This window comes from Macaca fascicularis, chromosome 7, assembly GCF_037993035.2.
Source record: "Macaca fascicularis isolate 582-1 chromosome 7, T2T-MFA8v1.1".
Classification (NCBI taxonomy): Eukaryota; Metazoa; Chordata; class Mammalia; order Primates; family Cercopithecidae; genus Macaca; species Macaca fascicularis.
The window spans coordinates 135,489,750-135,504,446 of record NC_088381.1 but is presented as its reverse complement, the minus strand read 5'-3'; the positions used below and the strand labels follow the sequence as shown (position 1 = coordinate 135,504,446).

Sequence of the window (14,697 nt, the reverse complement as noted above, 5' to 3'; positions counted from 1 at the left end):
TCTTGCTCTGCCGCACAGATTAGAGAGCAGTGGCATGATCTCGGCTCACTGCAACCTCGACCTCCCAGGCTCAAGCGATCCTCCCACCTTGGCCTCTCAAAGTGCTGGACTACAGGCGGGAGCCAACGCGCCCGGTCTAAAAACGGTTTTAATCCGTCCGCTGAACTATTGCCCCCGACGGGCTTTGTTCGAAGACAATCACAGAAGCCGGGTCAAGGCCGGCCCGGACGAATGCACAGTCATCAACCCCACACAGGGTTCTCGGCGCGCAACTGAGGCTGCGCAGGCTTAGGGCGGGGCATGGTGACGCGGCTGCCGGAAGCGGGTCTGGAGCAGGCGAGACGCCTAGAGCGGGCGATCGCTGTGGAGCGCCGCGCGGTGCGGTGCTGGCGGCCGAGTCGGGGCATCATGGAGGATGAGCGGAGCTTTTCGGATATCTGCGGCGGCCGCCTGGCCCTGCAGCGCCGCTACTACTCCCCGTCCTGCCGGGAATTCTGCCTCAGCTGCCCTCGGCTCTCGCTGCGTTCGCTCACCGCTGTCACCTGCACGGTGTGGCTGGCGGCCTACGGACTCTTCACCCTCTGCGAGGTAAGGGCAAGTCGGCCCCTCCCCGCGGTCGAAGGAGGGGGTTCGGCTTTGGGAGGGTCTTTGGGATCTTTGGTCGAGCCCGGACCTCTGGTCGGCCCCTCCTACAATGATAGAACAGAAGGGCGGGAACTCACGGGTTCTGGGGACGACAGGGGACGACATTCCGCTGCTGGACAGCTCTTTAAATGACGTTTAGTGAAGTGTGTGCTCCTGGACAGTACCTTCCCTCTCCGTGGCTGTGCTCTGCTCGGTGGGTTCACTCAGCACACATCTAGTTCTTGCACGACGGTATAAAACTTTAACTTGCATGTGTTCTATGTAGTATAGGCGCGCAGTAATTTAATTCCAGGAGTTCAGGGAACTCTTAAGTGAGTCTTCCTTGTCCATCACTTCTGCTCCTCAAAGTAGTACTGCTAACAATACTTTATGTAGACTTCCACAAACTGTCTTTGCCTCCACAAGTGTGTGTGTTTATCCGTGTGTATAGATAGTGTTAGAGTTCTTCCTAATCTCTGTTTTTCAAGGCAGTTTTTTAACCCTCCGTCCTCCCAAACCCTTCCCCAATTTCAAGTACTTTCTAAAGGATTATGAAATTTTGGACGTGTGTGATATCTGTGCTCAATTTCCAGATTCATTCCTGTTTTCTTTGAGCCTCAATTTTCTATATCTCTAATAATAGAATTCATGCCTGCCATACCAGCTTCATGATATCGTGAGGGTTAAATGCAGTAACTTTGTGACAGCTCTCAAATAAAAAGAATTATCCCAGTTTCCCTTTTCAGGATGAGTTCTAGTTTCATATGTAGTGCCTGAATTGAATGTATTATCCCAGAAGTGATCTTATCAGAGCTAAGTACAGCAGGGCTATTTATTTCTGTAACTTGGATATTGTTTCCATTACTGCATCCATTAGCTTTTTTGCTGTCAAAGCATGTTTCAGAGCATGGTAATTTAGCATAGAAATATGCAGAATTAAGACTGCCCTAATTGTAGGAAACTGTATCTAACTGTATCTAAACTGTATGTTTGTTCAGGCGAAGGGCTGTACCTCACGCCTGTAATCCCAGCACTTTGGGATGCTGAGGCGGGCGGATCACTTGAGGTCAGGAGTTCGATACCAGCCTGGCCAACATGGTGAAACCACGTCTTTACGAAAAATACAAAAATTAGCTGGGCGTGGTGGCTCACGCTTGTAGTGCCAGCTACTCGGGAGGCTGAGGCGGGAGAATTGCTTGAATCTGGTAGGCGGAGGTAGCAGTGAGCTGAGATCACGCCACTGCACTCCACCTGGGCAACAGAGGGAGACTCTGTCTCAAAAAAAAAAAAAAAAAGAAAGAAAAAAGTTTATTCATAAGTCTGTTAAAATGATTAAGTTGATAGCCCCCCTAGAATTTAATTTACAGTATAGTTGAATTTTAGTACTAGCCTGAGTTTTTTTTTTTTGAGACAGAGTCTCGCTTTGTTGCCCAGGCTGGAGTGCAGTGGCGCGATTTTGGCTCACTGCAAGCTCCACCTCCTGGGTTCACACCATTCTCCTGCCTCAGTCTCCTGAATAGCTGGGACTACAGACACCCGCCACCACACCCGGCTAATTTTTTTTGTATTTTTAGTAGAGACGGGGTTTCACTGTGTTAGCCAGGGTTTCACTGTGTTAGCCAGGATGGTCTCGATCTCCTGACCTTGTGATCCTCCCACCTCGGCCTCCCAAAGTGCTGGGATTACAGGCGTGAGCCACCGCGCCCAGCCTAGCCTGAGTTCTTATAGCCTATGTGTGTGGTCATGTGAGGAGGAGGAAATAGATATTTATTAAATGCCCACTGAGTGCCAGATGCTTTTCTGAATTCCTTACTTTAGCCCTAGAACGAAGAAAACCAAAGCTCACAAAGAAGGGTGAGTTATCCAAAGTCTCAAAGCAGTAAATGGCAGATCTGGGCTTCCAACCCAGGGCTTTCTGACTCTGAGACCCTTTCTTTTCCTTTATACCATTGTATAGTTGATCTTAGGCAAAATTTAAAAACAAAAATCTGTTTTTGTGCCAGGTCCCTTCTGTACTTATCTCTCTCATCCTGGTGTACTCTGCTTACCCCTATCAAGTACCCCAGGACTCAGTGACCACATCTTCCTTTAAACTCTACTGCAATACTTTCTAAGGGCTCTGTGTGCCAAAATTTCTTACCTTTCCTATTCAGAACTGCTTATGAGAGTAATGAATATCTGGAATGAGAAGAAATCTGATTGAAGGAATTCATTCAAACATACAGCTTAACCCCAACCCAAATGAATATTGAATTGTTTCAATTCTACACAGTAAAATGAAGTTGAAAAAAATGCAGATAGTAGGGCATGGATTGCTCTTATTGGAAAGCTGACGTGATCAAATCCTTAAGGATTTACTGTTCTTCATCCCTACATTCCTTCTTGTTTTTAAGTTCACAGTTCTATTAAAGTTCCAGGTTGTTCCCTTGTTTATTCCAACCTGGAATGTTCTTCCCCCTTCCCTTTCAACTAATTATATTGGTCACTAACCACCACCTCCCCTGCACCAATTAAATCCTAGTTCCTTGGATGTGATGGGATATATTCTTGTGTGCTTTAATGTCTTTTTCTTTCTTTTTTTTTTTTTTTTTTTAACTTTTCCTTTGGCACTTATAGTCAGTATCAGAGTGTCCTCCAGAATATTTTCTGTGTATTAATCTTGACTTTAATAAATCTATACGGGTCAGGGCTGAATTGTATTCCTCTCCATTCTTCATAATGCTTATTCAGTGCAATTAATTAACTCAAAATTAGATCTTTCTGGATCATCAGAGACCCAGTACTGAATCCTCCATTCATCAATCAACAAATAATTATCTAGCACAGAGATAAGCAAACTTTTTCTTTCTTTCCTTTTTTTGAGACAGTTTCTCACTCTGTTGCTCAAGCTGGAGTGTAGTGGTACGAATACCCCTCACTGCAGCCTCAGTTTCCTGTACTCAAGCGATCCTCTTATCTCAGCCTCCTGAGTAGCTAGGACTACAGACATGTGCCACCACACCTGGCTAATTTTTGTATTTTTTGTAGAGACAGGGTCTCACTAGGTTGCCCAGGGTGGTCTTGAACTCCTGGCCTCAAGCGATTCCCCCAGCGTTGGCCTCCCAAAGTGTTGGGATTATAGGCGTGAGCCACAATGCCTGGCCCAAACATTTTCATTAAAAGACTAGATAGTAAATATAGCAGGTTCTGTGGGGTCTGTCTCACAATATTCTTTTCTTTCTTTCTACAACCCTGTGAAAACTTAAAAATCATTCTTTGCTTGAGATGGGCCAGACAAAACCAGACCACAGGCCCAAATAATTTGCAGATCCCTGATCTAACACTATGGGTTAAATATAAAGAAGTAGAAAGAGACCATCAAAGAAAACCAGAGCTAGTGAGTGGTTGAAGTGGTAAAAAACCAGGTTTTATTCAGGAACTACTACAGTAGGGGAAAAGAGACTTCAGTATAGAATTCCAAATTTCCTCAGTTCCGAATACAGCATGGAAAACTGGAGATTTATAGCCAAGGAGCAGGGTGGGAGTCAGTGGATAGAAAATTACCCAAAGGAAACATCAGGGGCAAGGTGGGATTCTGGCTAAACTGACTTGACAGGATTCTTGCTGAAGGCAGGCCAGGCTGATCAAATACCAAGGGTGGGAGTTCTTTCTAAACTGATTCAGCAAGATTCTTGCTACAACTGGGTGGGTAGTGCAGGCCCAACAGAGATGTCAAGGTCCGGGCCTAGAGAGCTTAGAGGAACCTGACTAGAGGTAGATAAAGGAGAGTGTCTTGTCAGTGCAAAGAATAATAAGATACTCCCTGCCCTCAAGGATTGCAGTCCAAAATTACAAAATTTCTTTGATTCTAGGTCATCAATATTTTTTTCCCTGTGCCAGCCTTCTAAGTCATAGCTTTGCCAGGTGCAATGGCTCACGCCTGTAATCCCAGCACTTTGGGAGGTTGAGGCGGGTGGATCACCTGAGGTCAGGAGTTCGAGACCAGCCGGGCCAACATAGTGAAACCCCGTCTCTACTAAAAATACAAAAAAAAATTAGCTGGGCGTGGTGGCGGGTGCCTGTAATCCCAGTTACTAGGGAGGCTGAGGCTGGAGAATCGCTTGAACCCAAGAGGTGGAGGTTGCGATGAGCCAAGATCACACCACTGCACTCCAGTCAGGGAAACATGAGCGAAACTCTGTCTCGAATGAATGAATGAATGAATGAATGAATGAATGCAAGCTTCTGGGAAAAAAGATAAAACAATGCCACATGAAAGAAACACACACCAATAGGACAACACATTTTAACTTCAGAAATGTTAAAGATTGTACATTTGTCTTAGAATCAAGGGAATAAATAATATATACCATTTTTTGAGTCCTTAACACATCACTTAGTCAACTGTAAATAACACAGAACAACTAAAATAGCTGTAAGAGATCAGGACCTTTTCTGTTAACAAGAAGTCATAAGGTAGGAGGGCTCCAGAGTTCACATAGAAACTCATTTGATTCCGGCTCTTGTCATCTTACTGCTGACACCCTTAGTGTGCCCTACTTGTCCTCCACCTGGTCCTCCAAGTGCAGAAACTGCATTTCCACCCTTAGCGTCCTCTAGTTGTCCTCTACTAGCTCTCCACTGGGTCTGGCAGAGGCCATAGTAGTTCCAGGTATCTAAACCTCATGATGAAGGGAACGTCTCTTCTGTAGATTTTTAAAGATGAATTCATGTTTTCCGGAAGCCCCTCCAGCAGATCTCCCCTCACATCTCATTGGCCAGAGTTGTGTCACATGCCCATTTTTAAACCAGCCATTGGCAGAAGGGGTGGGAACCAATCATTATTCACTCACAGTTCAACTGGGGTTGGTGGGTGGCCGTTTATTAGGCAAGCTGTAGTATCTGCTACACTGTACTAAGCACTTTATAATTGTTCAGTCTATGGTTTTACACTATATACACAGATGGTTCCCAACTTATGATGGTTTGACTTAGGATTTTTTGACTTTAGGATGATGCAGAAACAATACACACGATACTGCAAGTACCCATACAAACATTGTTTTTCACTTTAAAGTATAGCATTGAATAAATTACGTGAGATTTTCCACACGTTACTATAAAATCAGGTTTTGTGTTACATGATTTGCCCAACTGTAGGCTAATGTAAGTGTTCTGAGCACGTTTAAGGTAGGCTAGGCTAAGCTCTGATGCTTGATAGATGTATTAAGTACACTTTTTAATTTTAGTTTTTCATTTGAGTGCTAGAACTCAATATTAAATGCATTTGCATGGGTTTATCAGGACATAGCTCCCTCCTGTATTCTGCTGAGGGAGTGTGAAAGGAAAAGATTTGGGGTCCTTTTTTTTTTTTTTTTTGGAGACATCTCTGTCACCCAGGCTGGAGTGCAATGGTGCGATCTCGGCTCACTGCAACCTCCACCTCCCTGGTTCAAGTAATCCTCCTGCCTCAGCCTCCAGAGTAGCTGGGACTAGAGGTGCATGCCACACGCCCAGCTAATTTTTGTATTTTTAGTAGAGACGGGGTTTCACCATGTTGGCCAGGATGGTCTCAATCTCTTGATCTTGTGATCCGCCTGCCTTGGCCTCCAGAAGTGCTAGGATTACAGGCTTGAGCCACTACGCCTGGCTGGGTCCTTTCTTTTTTTAAAGATACAGTGTCATATTCTGGTACCCAAGCTAGAGTGCAGTTGTATGATCATAGCTCACTGCACCCTCAAATTCCTGGGCTCAAGTGATCCTCCTGCCTCAGTCTCCCTAGTAGCTGGAATTACAGGTGCAAGCTACTGCATTCAGTTGATTTGGGCCCTTAATTTGGAATTTTGGAAAAATAGTTTCTGAGATTGCTGTGATGATGGTGGACATTTTGCTGATGGAGGTTTTCCCCAGACCTATCCATTTGTTGTCTGGATCTGTTTCACTGTATACTTTTATAGCACCTCAGAACCCAAATAAAAGCAATTTCCTTTTCCTCCATGCATGTTCCCCTCATCTGACAAGAGAAGAAAGGCTTTTTTCCTCTTTGCCTGGAGTTGACTGGTACCACTTGGTAATCTTACTGCCTGTGTCTGGCTCTCTCTTCAGAACAGCATGATCCTCTCTGCTGCCATCTTCATCACCCTCTTAGGTCTGCTTGGTTATCTCCATTTTGTGAAGATTGATCAGGAGACTCTGTTAATCATTGATTCCCTTGGCATTCAGATGACTTCATCTTATGCTTCAGGCAAAGAAAGCACTACCTTCATAGAAATGGGCAAGGTCAAGGATATTGTCATCAATGAGGCTATCTACATGGTAAGTATTTGAAAGGCAGTATTACAGTCCTCTCTGGAGGAGGTAGCCAGCCCATGGGGTGTTCCCAGATCTATACTGAGCCTTAATACCTAAAGTACTTGATGTCACAGAATTAAACATGAAGATCCTCTGCTCTAGTACTTACAGTACTAGAGTTTTCTTTTTGGCTGGCATGTCTATAAACCATAAAAGTGAGACTTATATGTAAAAGGTAAATCTCCTTATTTTTAAAGAGATGCAGCAGGTTTTCATGGATAGAGAATTAGTATTTCAACTTTATCTTCAAGACCAACTCCAAAATTATCACTGGCATTTTTTCCTTCTCTTTCTTTCTTTTTTCTTTTTTTGTGAGACCCTGTCTGTTACCCAGGCTGGAGTGTAGTGGCTTAATCACAGCTCACTGCAGCCCCAACTTCCCAGGCTCAAGCCATCCTCCCACCTCAGCCTCCTGAGTAGCTGGGACTACAGGCATGCACCACCATGCTTAGCTCGTTTTTTCTATTTTTTGTAGAGATGGAGTCTCACTATGTTGCCTAAGCTGGTCTTGAATTCCTGGGCTCAAGCCCTCCTCCTGCTGTGGCCTCCCCAAGTGTTCAGTTTACAGGTTTGAGCCACTATGCCTGGCCCTGTCTTTTTTCATTTAAGGAACAAGAATATACTTTTCTCCCACTTCAAAAGCTATCAAGTGTTCTACTACTTAACCATTTGTGAAAAAGCGTTGAGCCTTACCTTAGAAAAAAAGAATGTGGCCAGGCGCAGTGGCTCACGCCTGTAATCCCAGCACTTTGGGAGGCCAAGGCGGGTGGATCACCTGAGGTCGGGAGTTCCAGACCAGCCTGGCCAACATGGTGAAACCCCATCTCTACTGAAAATACAAAAAATTAGCCAGGCATGGTGGCAAGCACCTGTAATCCCAGCTACTTGGGAGGCTGAGGCAGGAGAATTGCTTGAACCCGGGAGGTGGAGGTTGCAGTGAGCCAAGATTGCACCACTGTACTCCAGCTTGGGCAACAGAGTGAGACTCTGTCTCAAAAAAAGAAAAAGAAAAAGAAAAAAGGAATGCAAAATGAGTTTCACTTAGACTTTGCTATTTGATTTATTTTCTTACAGCAGAAGGTGATTTACTACCTCTGCATCTTATTGAAGGATCCAGTGGAACCACATAGGATATCCCAAGTAGTACCTGTCTTCCAGGTGAGCATAGAACACTTTTACCGTTGTCCAATTAATCCTCAACCTTTTCTGTAGGAATGTAAATTCCTTTTTTCAGAGTATTGGAAGACACCTGACAGCTGTTTTGAGTGATAATTAGGATTTCAGTTATTTGAGAAGTTCCTCTCTGAGGCAAATATAGTCCTTAAAAATATTATTCCTGCATATTTTATTATTTTATTTTATTTTATGAGACAGAGTCTCACTTTGTCACCTAGGCTGGCTTGCAGTGGTGTGATCGTCACTCATTGCAGCCCCCACCTCCTAGGCTCAAGAAATCCTCCTGCCTCAGTCTCCTGAGTACTTGGGACTACAGGTGTGCACCACCACACCTGGCTAACTTTTTTTTTTCTTTTTAGTAGAGATGAGGTCTTGCCATATTGCCTAGGCTGATCTTGAACTCCTGAGTTCAAGCAATTCTCCTGCCTCAGCCTCCCAAAGTGTAGGGATTACAAGCATGAGCCAGCACACCTGGCCTCATGCACATTTTAAAGAGCACAATCAAATATATAGCAACCTCTGCCTACAAATCACTATTCATCTACTTTGACTCTGTCAGTCTACTAATGTACAGTTTTTTAGATAGAGGTCATTGATCTCACATTGTATGCTATTGTGTGTCTTGCTTTGTAAATAATATGTATGTGTCCTACAAAGGCCATTATATTTATTATTTTAAATAACTATATTGTATAATATATTGAAATGTCAGTTTATTTAGCCACTCTTGCCACCTTTTAAAATCCTGCCTGGAGTTTTTTGTTTTGCTCTTACAAAAAAAAAAACCACTTATCAGCTGGTGCAGTGGCTCACGCCTGTAATCCCAACACTTTGGGAGGCTGAGGCAGCAGATCGCTTGAGCTCAGGAGTTCGAGACCAGCCTGGGCAACATGGTAAAACCCCCATCTCTACAAAAAATACCAAAATTAGCTGAGCGTGGTGGCACACATCTGTGGTCCCAGCTACTCAGGAAGCTGAGGTGGGAGGATTGCTTGAGCCGAGGAGGTCAAGGCTGCAGTGAGCTGTGATCATGCCACTGTACTCAGCCTGGGTGACAGAGATCCATCTCAAAAAACAAAACAAAAATTATACAAACATAATAAATTATACAAACATAATAAATTACGAAGTAAATTATTTTAGAGGTAGGTATTTATGCACGTATTTATGTATATAGTTAACCCTGCCTCACTGACCTTTTTCACAAAGGATTTAAGATAGCTAAGTTAAAATATTATTTTGCATTATAATTAAAAATTATTTTATTAAAGCTTATGAATAGTTTTATAGACTTCTAGTGTTTAAGATGGGGCTCCAGAGATTGGACAACATTACCATACTTTGGGGCTTTTGTACTTCTTTTTCTACCATCCTGGCTAATAGTGGATTTAGCTTTTTTAGCTTAATATGTAGGTAAAGGCATTTTAAATAGGTAAATTTGTATCTCTTTAAATGATAGGCTTTTCATATTTCCTTGTATTACCTATCAGTATTTCCTCTTATTTTAAACTACCTATCTTCTCTATTAGTCAAGAAGAATCTGAATATTATGTATTTGTACCTGTTTTTATATATTTTTAACAATCTTTATATATTTTAGGTAGTATACTTTTATTAAATATACTTTCACATATATTTTTCCCATTCTGTGGTTTTTCTTTTAATTTTGGTTATTACATTTCATTGTACAAAACATTTTTCAATATTTACATATTAAACTGCCCTTCTTGTCTTTGAGGGCTATTTTATAACGTGTGACATTTCTTGAGGGTCCATTTTGTTTTTCCTCTTTGCTTACTCTTAGAGATGGAGTTCATGAAACTTAGACAGATGAAAAAGCTATCATTTGATCTCCCACTTCACACAATTCACAAGGTGGGCTGTGAGCCTAGCTGGGACTCTTCCCAGCAAGGTGTGCTGAGGCCTAAACTTAACTCCCTGAGCTCACTGCTGTGCCATTTATACCCCTTGATGTGGGTGAGAGATTGAAGTTGCATGTGGGCCCAGTACCATGGCTCAAGCCTATAATCCCAGCACTTTGGGAGGCCAAGGTGGGCGGATCACTTAAGGCCAGGAGTTTAAGAGCAGCCTGGCCAACATGGTGAAACCCTGTCTCTACTAAAAATACAAAAATTAGCTGGGCATGGTGGTTCGTGCCTGTAGTCCCAGCTACTCGGGAGGCTGAGACACAAGAATCATTTGAACCCAGGATGCAGAGGTTGCAGTGAGCCGAGATTGTGCCACTGGGTGTGGTGGCGAGCACCTGTAATCCCAGCTACTCGGGAGGCTGAAGCAGGAGAACTGCTTGAACCTGGGAGGCAGAAGTTGCAGTGAGCCGAGATTGTACCACTGCACTCCAGCCTGGGCAACAGAGCAAAACTCTGTCTCAAAAAAAAGTTGCAAGTTGATGCATCTCCACTGTACTCCCTTATGTTCACTTTGACTCTGCATTTCTCCCCTTTGGAATTCAGAGTGCTAAGCCCCGGCTGGACTGCTTGATTGAAGTATACAGGAGCTGCCAGGAGATCCTGGCACACCAGAAAGCCACATCAACAAGCCCATGAGCCCCAGCGTTCAGAAGGCCAGCATTGTCTTCCATGGGAGATGACTCTTAAACCATAGGGGCTGGTTTTCTGTACTCTAAACCATCAGGTGGACACAGTCCTAGGAACCATTATTGGTGTAGTACATCTCAGAGCCATAGAGCAGGTGACTGAAAATCTAACTCAGTGTATTTCCGTGTACTGTAGTGTTTTCCTTGTAAGGTTTTGCCTACTTTACCAAAGGAGGGGAGACCTTAAGAATTTTGACACAGTATGTCAAAAGTAATGTCAGCAAGGAACACTTTGTGAAATTGCTAACCATGTTCAGGTTTACTTTGTTGATGTTTGTGAAGCAAAACCATGGGAAACTGACGTCAGATGTCTTGAGAAAGGTGTATTTTCCAATATTACCCCTCGTGTAAAGTTACAAAAAAAACAAGCCCTCCACGTACTGGTTAGCAGGAAGTAATGTCCTACAAAAGGTGAGTCTGTTAACCTAGCGCCTGTGTTCTGTACAGGGCTTATTTACTCTTAATAAACAGATCTTCCAAAACACACAGTTACCTGGTTCACAGATAGCTGCTTTTTATTGACAAACAAGATCATGGTATTTCAGTCATGGTATCAAGCACATTAATACTTTTCTGTTACTCAGCAATTTTTTTAAATCAGTTCAAAAGCTACTTTTGCCAAGAGGGATGAGACAAAAGGCCACACAGAAATTTGACTTTGGTTTTCAGACACGGGACTCTCATGTTAACAAAGAATAAATAAGCAAATTATCGAATCCTTTGTTTCTAAGGCAGTTTCTTCTGTATAAAATTAATAAACTAAAGGAGGATTCCTGAAGGGTTGGGGAGGAGAGAGGGTGGGGGAAATAGATTGACCCCAAATTCAGTGTGAACACAGCTCCATTCTTGTTTACCCTTCCTTCGGACTCCTACTTTTCTTTTAAACTCTCTGGGTAGATAATGTTATTCTTATTGGCCTTAGAGACACCCAAGATATTATAAAACCAGAGCTGTTATGTCTGTCACCAGCCCTGCAGGAATTATTCAGGAACCTGTGGTACATGTGACTTGTTCGAGGTAGAAATGTCTCAGCTAGATCCCCAAATCCTGGGGTGAAAAGTGTGAACAGAAATGGCTGTAAAACTACTTGCCTTGCACAGTCAAGTACATGTAAAAGAGGCAGAGACTTGGATGTGCTCCTTTTTTCCTCATGCTTGTCAGTTTACAGGGTGAGAGAGGAGAAGCTTACAGCAGCTGAGGTGTTCAGATAAACTAGTTCCAGCCTCGCAGTTTTTGCTGTGCACAATATACACACATTGTTGGGATTAAGGGCTTGGTTTTGGGTGCTACTGCTAAATATACAGTTTTCAGCACTTTATTGACAGATAGTAAGGCTGCCTTAGAGCTAGGAAATAAAACTCAGTTTCTTAGATGTTGGAAAATCAGTGTATGAACTCTTTCATTTTGTTTTTGTTAAGGGAGGGTGTGTCTACACCCTGTCTAGAGGAGACTGTCTAGTCTCCTCTGCACTCAGTCAGAAGGTCTGAATTGAGGGGGATTATGGTATTATCAGTAAAGCAAAGGAGGAAAGAAACTTTCTTTTACCTGCTACTTGTAGGCTAGGGCAAGTGTCACATACGTATCCTCACCCTCAAACTAATTCCCAGCAGAAGTTTGCCAGAAGTCTTAAGGAATATATCCAGGCCCACATGCCTGAAATAGTCTTCTGTGTTTCTGACTCATTTTTGGTAGTCTTATAGCAGCAAAAAGCAGAGTGCATTTGCTTGGTCTTTTACAAGAACAAGGAAACAGATGATGGCCCACTATAGTGAACACAGCCTTCACCGAGCCCTGTCCAGTCATTAAAATGAGACAGGGAGGGGTCAGATCGGACCTACCCCCTGCCCTTGCTTGCACATTGCGTGGTACTGGGTTTGGCCTACAGTCCAGTGTGAGGGAAACAGCTTGAATCTTAGCAGGGATAGCATGTTATCCTGCAAAGACTGCCACAGAAGGGGCTGTACCAATGCCTACATACCAATAATGGGGAAAAGTGAGTCTATTCTTTTTTCTCCAGCTCTGCCAGCACCTTTCCCATTTGGGCAAGGCAGCCCAGTTTAGTGAGTTCTAGGCTTCTGACAGTGTAGGAGAATTGGAAATTTTAGTCCTATCCTGTTTAGCGACGTTCAGAAAACTTCAAGTATAAATAAGATCATATACAATATTAAAAAATTAGCTTCCAGGCTGGGCACGTTGGCTCATGTCTGTAATCCCAGCACTTTGAGAGGCCAAGGTGGGTGGATCAGCTGAGGTCAGGAGTTTGAGACCAGCCTGGCCAACATGGTAAAACCCCGTCTCTACTAAAAATACAAAAATTAGCCGGGCATGGTGGCACACACCTGTAATCCCAGCTACTCAGGAGGCTGAGGCAGGACAATTGCTTGAACCCAGGAGGCAGAGGTTGCAGTGAGCCGAAATCACGCCTTTGCACTCCAGCCTGGGCAACGTAGTGAGACTGTGTCCCCCACCCCACCAAAAAGAAAATTAGCTTCCTTGAGAGTATCAGTGCAGAAAGCCTTAACTTACAGCACTGATGCCCTCAGTAACAGTGTATCATCCCTATGTCTAGAATCGGGTAGCATCCAGAGTCATTCTTCTTACGAAAAAAGGAGTAAGTGGTTTTAACACTGGGTCTAGATTTTTAAAAGTTGAGCCCTGAAACCTTGTAAGGCACCTAGAGAATAAAGGCTTCACAGACACTAAAATACACATTTCACAGAACAACAGTGGTGGGGGGCTGTTAGACCCATCACAGTAGTATCATACCCTAGGATATATATCTCTAAATCCAGAGGCACTAGTGGTAGTGGGGAATCGGGTAGGAGAAATATTCACAGCAACGTTGGCCCCTTGGTAGCACAGGAAACAGAAGAAAAGAACTGTTGTCCATCCAGTTCCCACAGCTGGCAGGCTCCGGGTAGGTTGGTGGGTGGGTTCACAGTTGTAGAGCAGTGGTTCATATAGCTGGCCATGATGAAGGTAGCTTCTGCAATCTAAGAGGAGGTCAGAGATGTGAATGAATTGAACTAGCCTTGGCTTGAATCCTGTTTTTCTCACTTATTAGCTCTTATACTGAGTTCTGGGGCCTCTATTTATTTAATCTCTTAAAATACCCACCTGGGAGAAAATATCCAAAGGGAACCATTACTGTGCGGTTCAGAGGCCCAGTGGTGTGGGCCCCTGTTGGTCTGGCGATCCTCCGAGATGCACAGTGCCTTTCTGAGAAAAGGAGGCCCAGTGTTCTGCTCTGGTTAGCTCTACAACCAGGGAAGAGGCCTTCTTAAGAAAGGGATCTGGAGATCCTCCCCTTTGGCAGGGGTGGTATTAAAGGAGGAGTAGGTTTGGCAAACTCTAACTTTAGGATTAAAAAGTGGAGAACAACAGGGTTTCCAGGTAATCACAGGGGAGTCAGGAACAATAAATCAGAACTTAGGTTCCTGAGCCTTTGTAATTGTTATTTTCGCTGGTCAACACTTCCTGTATCGAGTAGGAGCAAAGTCATTAAAGCAAAAGAGGTCTTTTTGCCGTCTTCCCCACAACAAGGAAGAGGGAGCACTGTGGGACTGTCCCACTTTTCAGCTAGTGTTGGGTCAGCAGAACCTAGGGGTAACATGAGAGCACCTTAAAGAGGAATCTGCCCTGCCTCGAGGCCTGCTGCAAGGAAGAGAAGAGCACATAAACACCCAACTGAGGACTGCGTGATGCTGGGGCTTGAGAGAATAAAAAAGAATAAGTGAAGAGCATAATAGTAGCTAGGCCAGAGTTAGTTCCCTCCGAATATACCCCTTTACCTACTAGCTGAACATTGCTACTGAGATGCTATACCACCTGAACCTTCGGAATACTAATTACAGACAAGACCAACAATTTTATCTGGGCAGGGCCCTTGTAGAGCACTAGCATAACCCCAGTTTCCTTTGTAAGCTCCAAGCCCAACACATCTGGCCAGAGTA

General features: G+C 43.8%; 2 protein-coding genes across 17 annotated transcripts in view; one reads left to right on the top strand and one right to left on the bottom strand.

Moving 5' to 3' along the window:
* Positions 1–338: 338 nt before the first annotated feature.
* PIGH (phosphatidylinositol glycan anchor biosynthesis class H) overlaps positions 339–14,697 on the top strand; it is a 58,937-nt gene continuing 44,578 nt past the window's right edge. The window contains exons 1-4 of one of the 12 annotated variants that reach the window (XM_073997584.1): positions 339–588; positions 6,826–6,918; positions 8,032–8,112; positions 10,602–11,460. In XM_073997584.1, the coding sequence (XP_073853685.1) occupies positions 409–588; positions 6,826–6,918; positions 8,032–8,112; positions 10,602–10,694 (447 nt within the window). In that variant the 5' untranslated portion in view covers positions 339–408 and the 3' untranslated portion in view covers positions 10,695–11,460. Of the gene's footprint in view, positions 589–6,708; positions 6,919–8,028; positions 8,113–10,601; positions 11,461–14,697 lie in introns of those variants that run through there. The other 11 variants (XM_073997580.1, XM_073997586.1, XM_073997582.1 and 8 more) reach the window with 11 other exon arrangements.
* PLEKHH1 (pleckstrin homology, MyTH4 and FERM domain containing H1) overlaps positions 11,237–14,697 on the bottom strand; it is a 55,838-nt gene continuing 52,377 nt past the window's right edge. For 4 of the 5 annotated variants that reach the window (XR_001492764.4, XM_073997578.1, XM_005561567.5 and 1 more), the window contains one exon: positions 11,237–13,737. Coding sequence is in view for 4 of the 5 variants with exons in the window: in XM_073997578.1 (XP_073853679.1) it covers positions 13,576–13,737 (162 nt within the window). In the remaining variant the exon portion in view is untranslated. Of the gene's footprint in view, positions 13,738–13,861; positions 14,002–14,697 lie in introns of those variants that run through there. The other variant, XM_065548945.2, reaches the window with a different exon arrangement.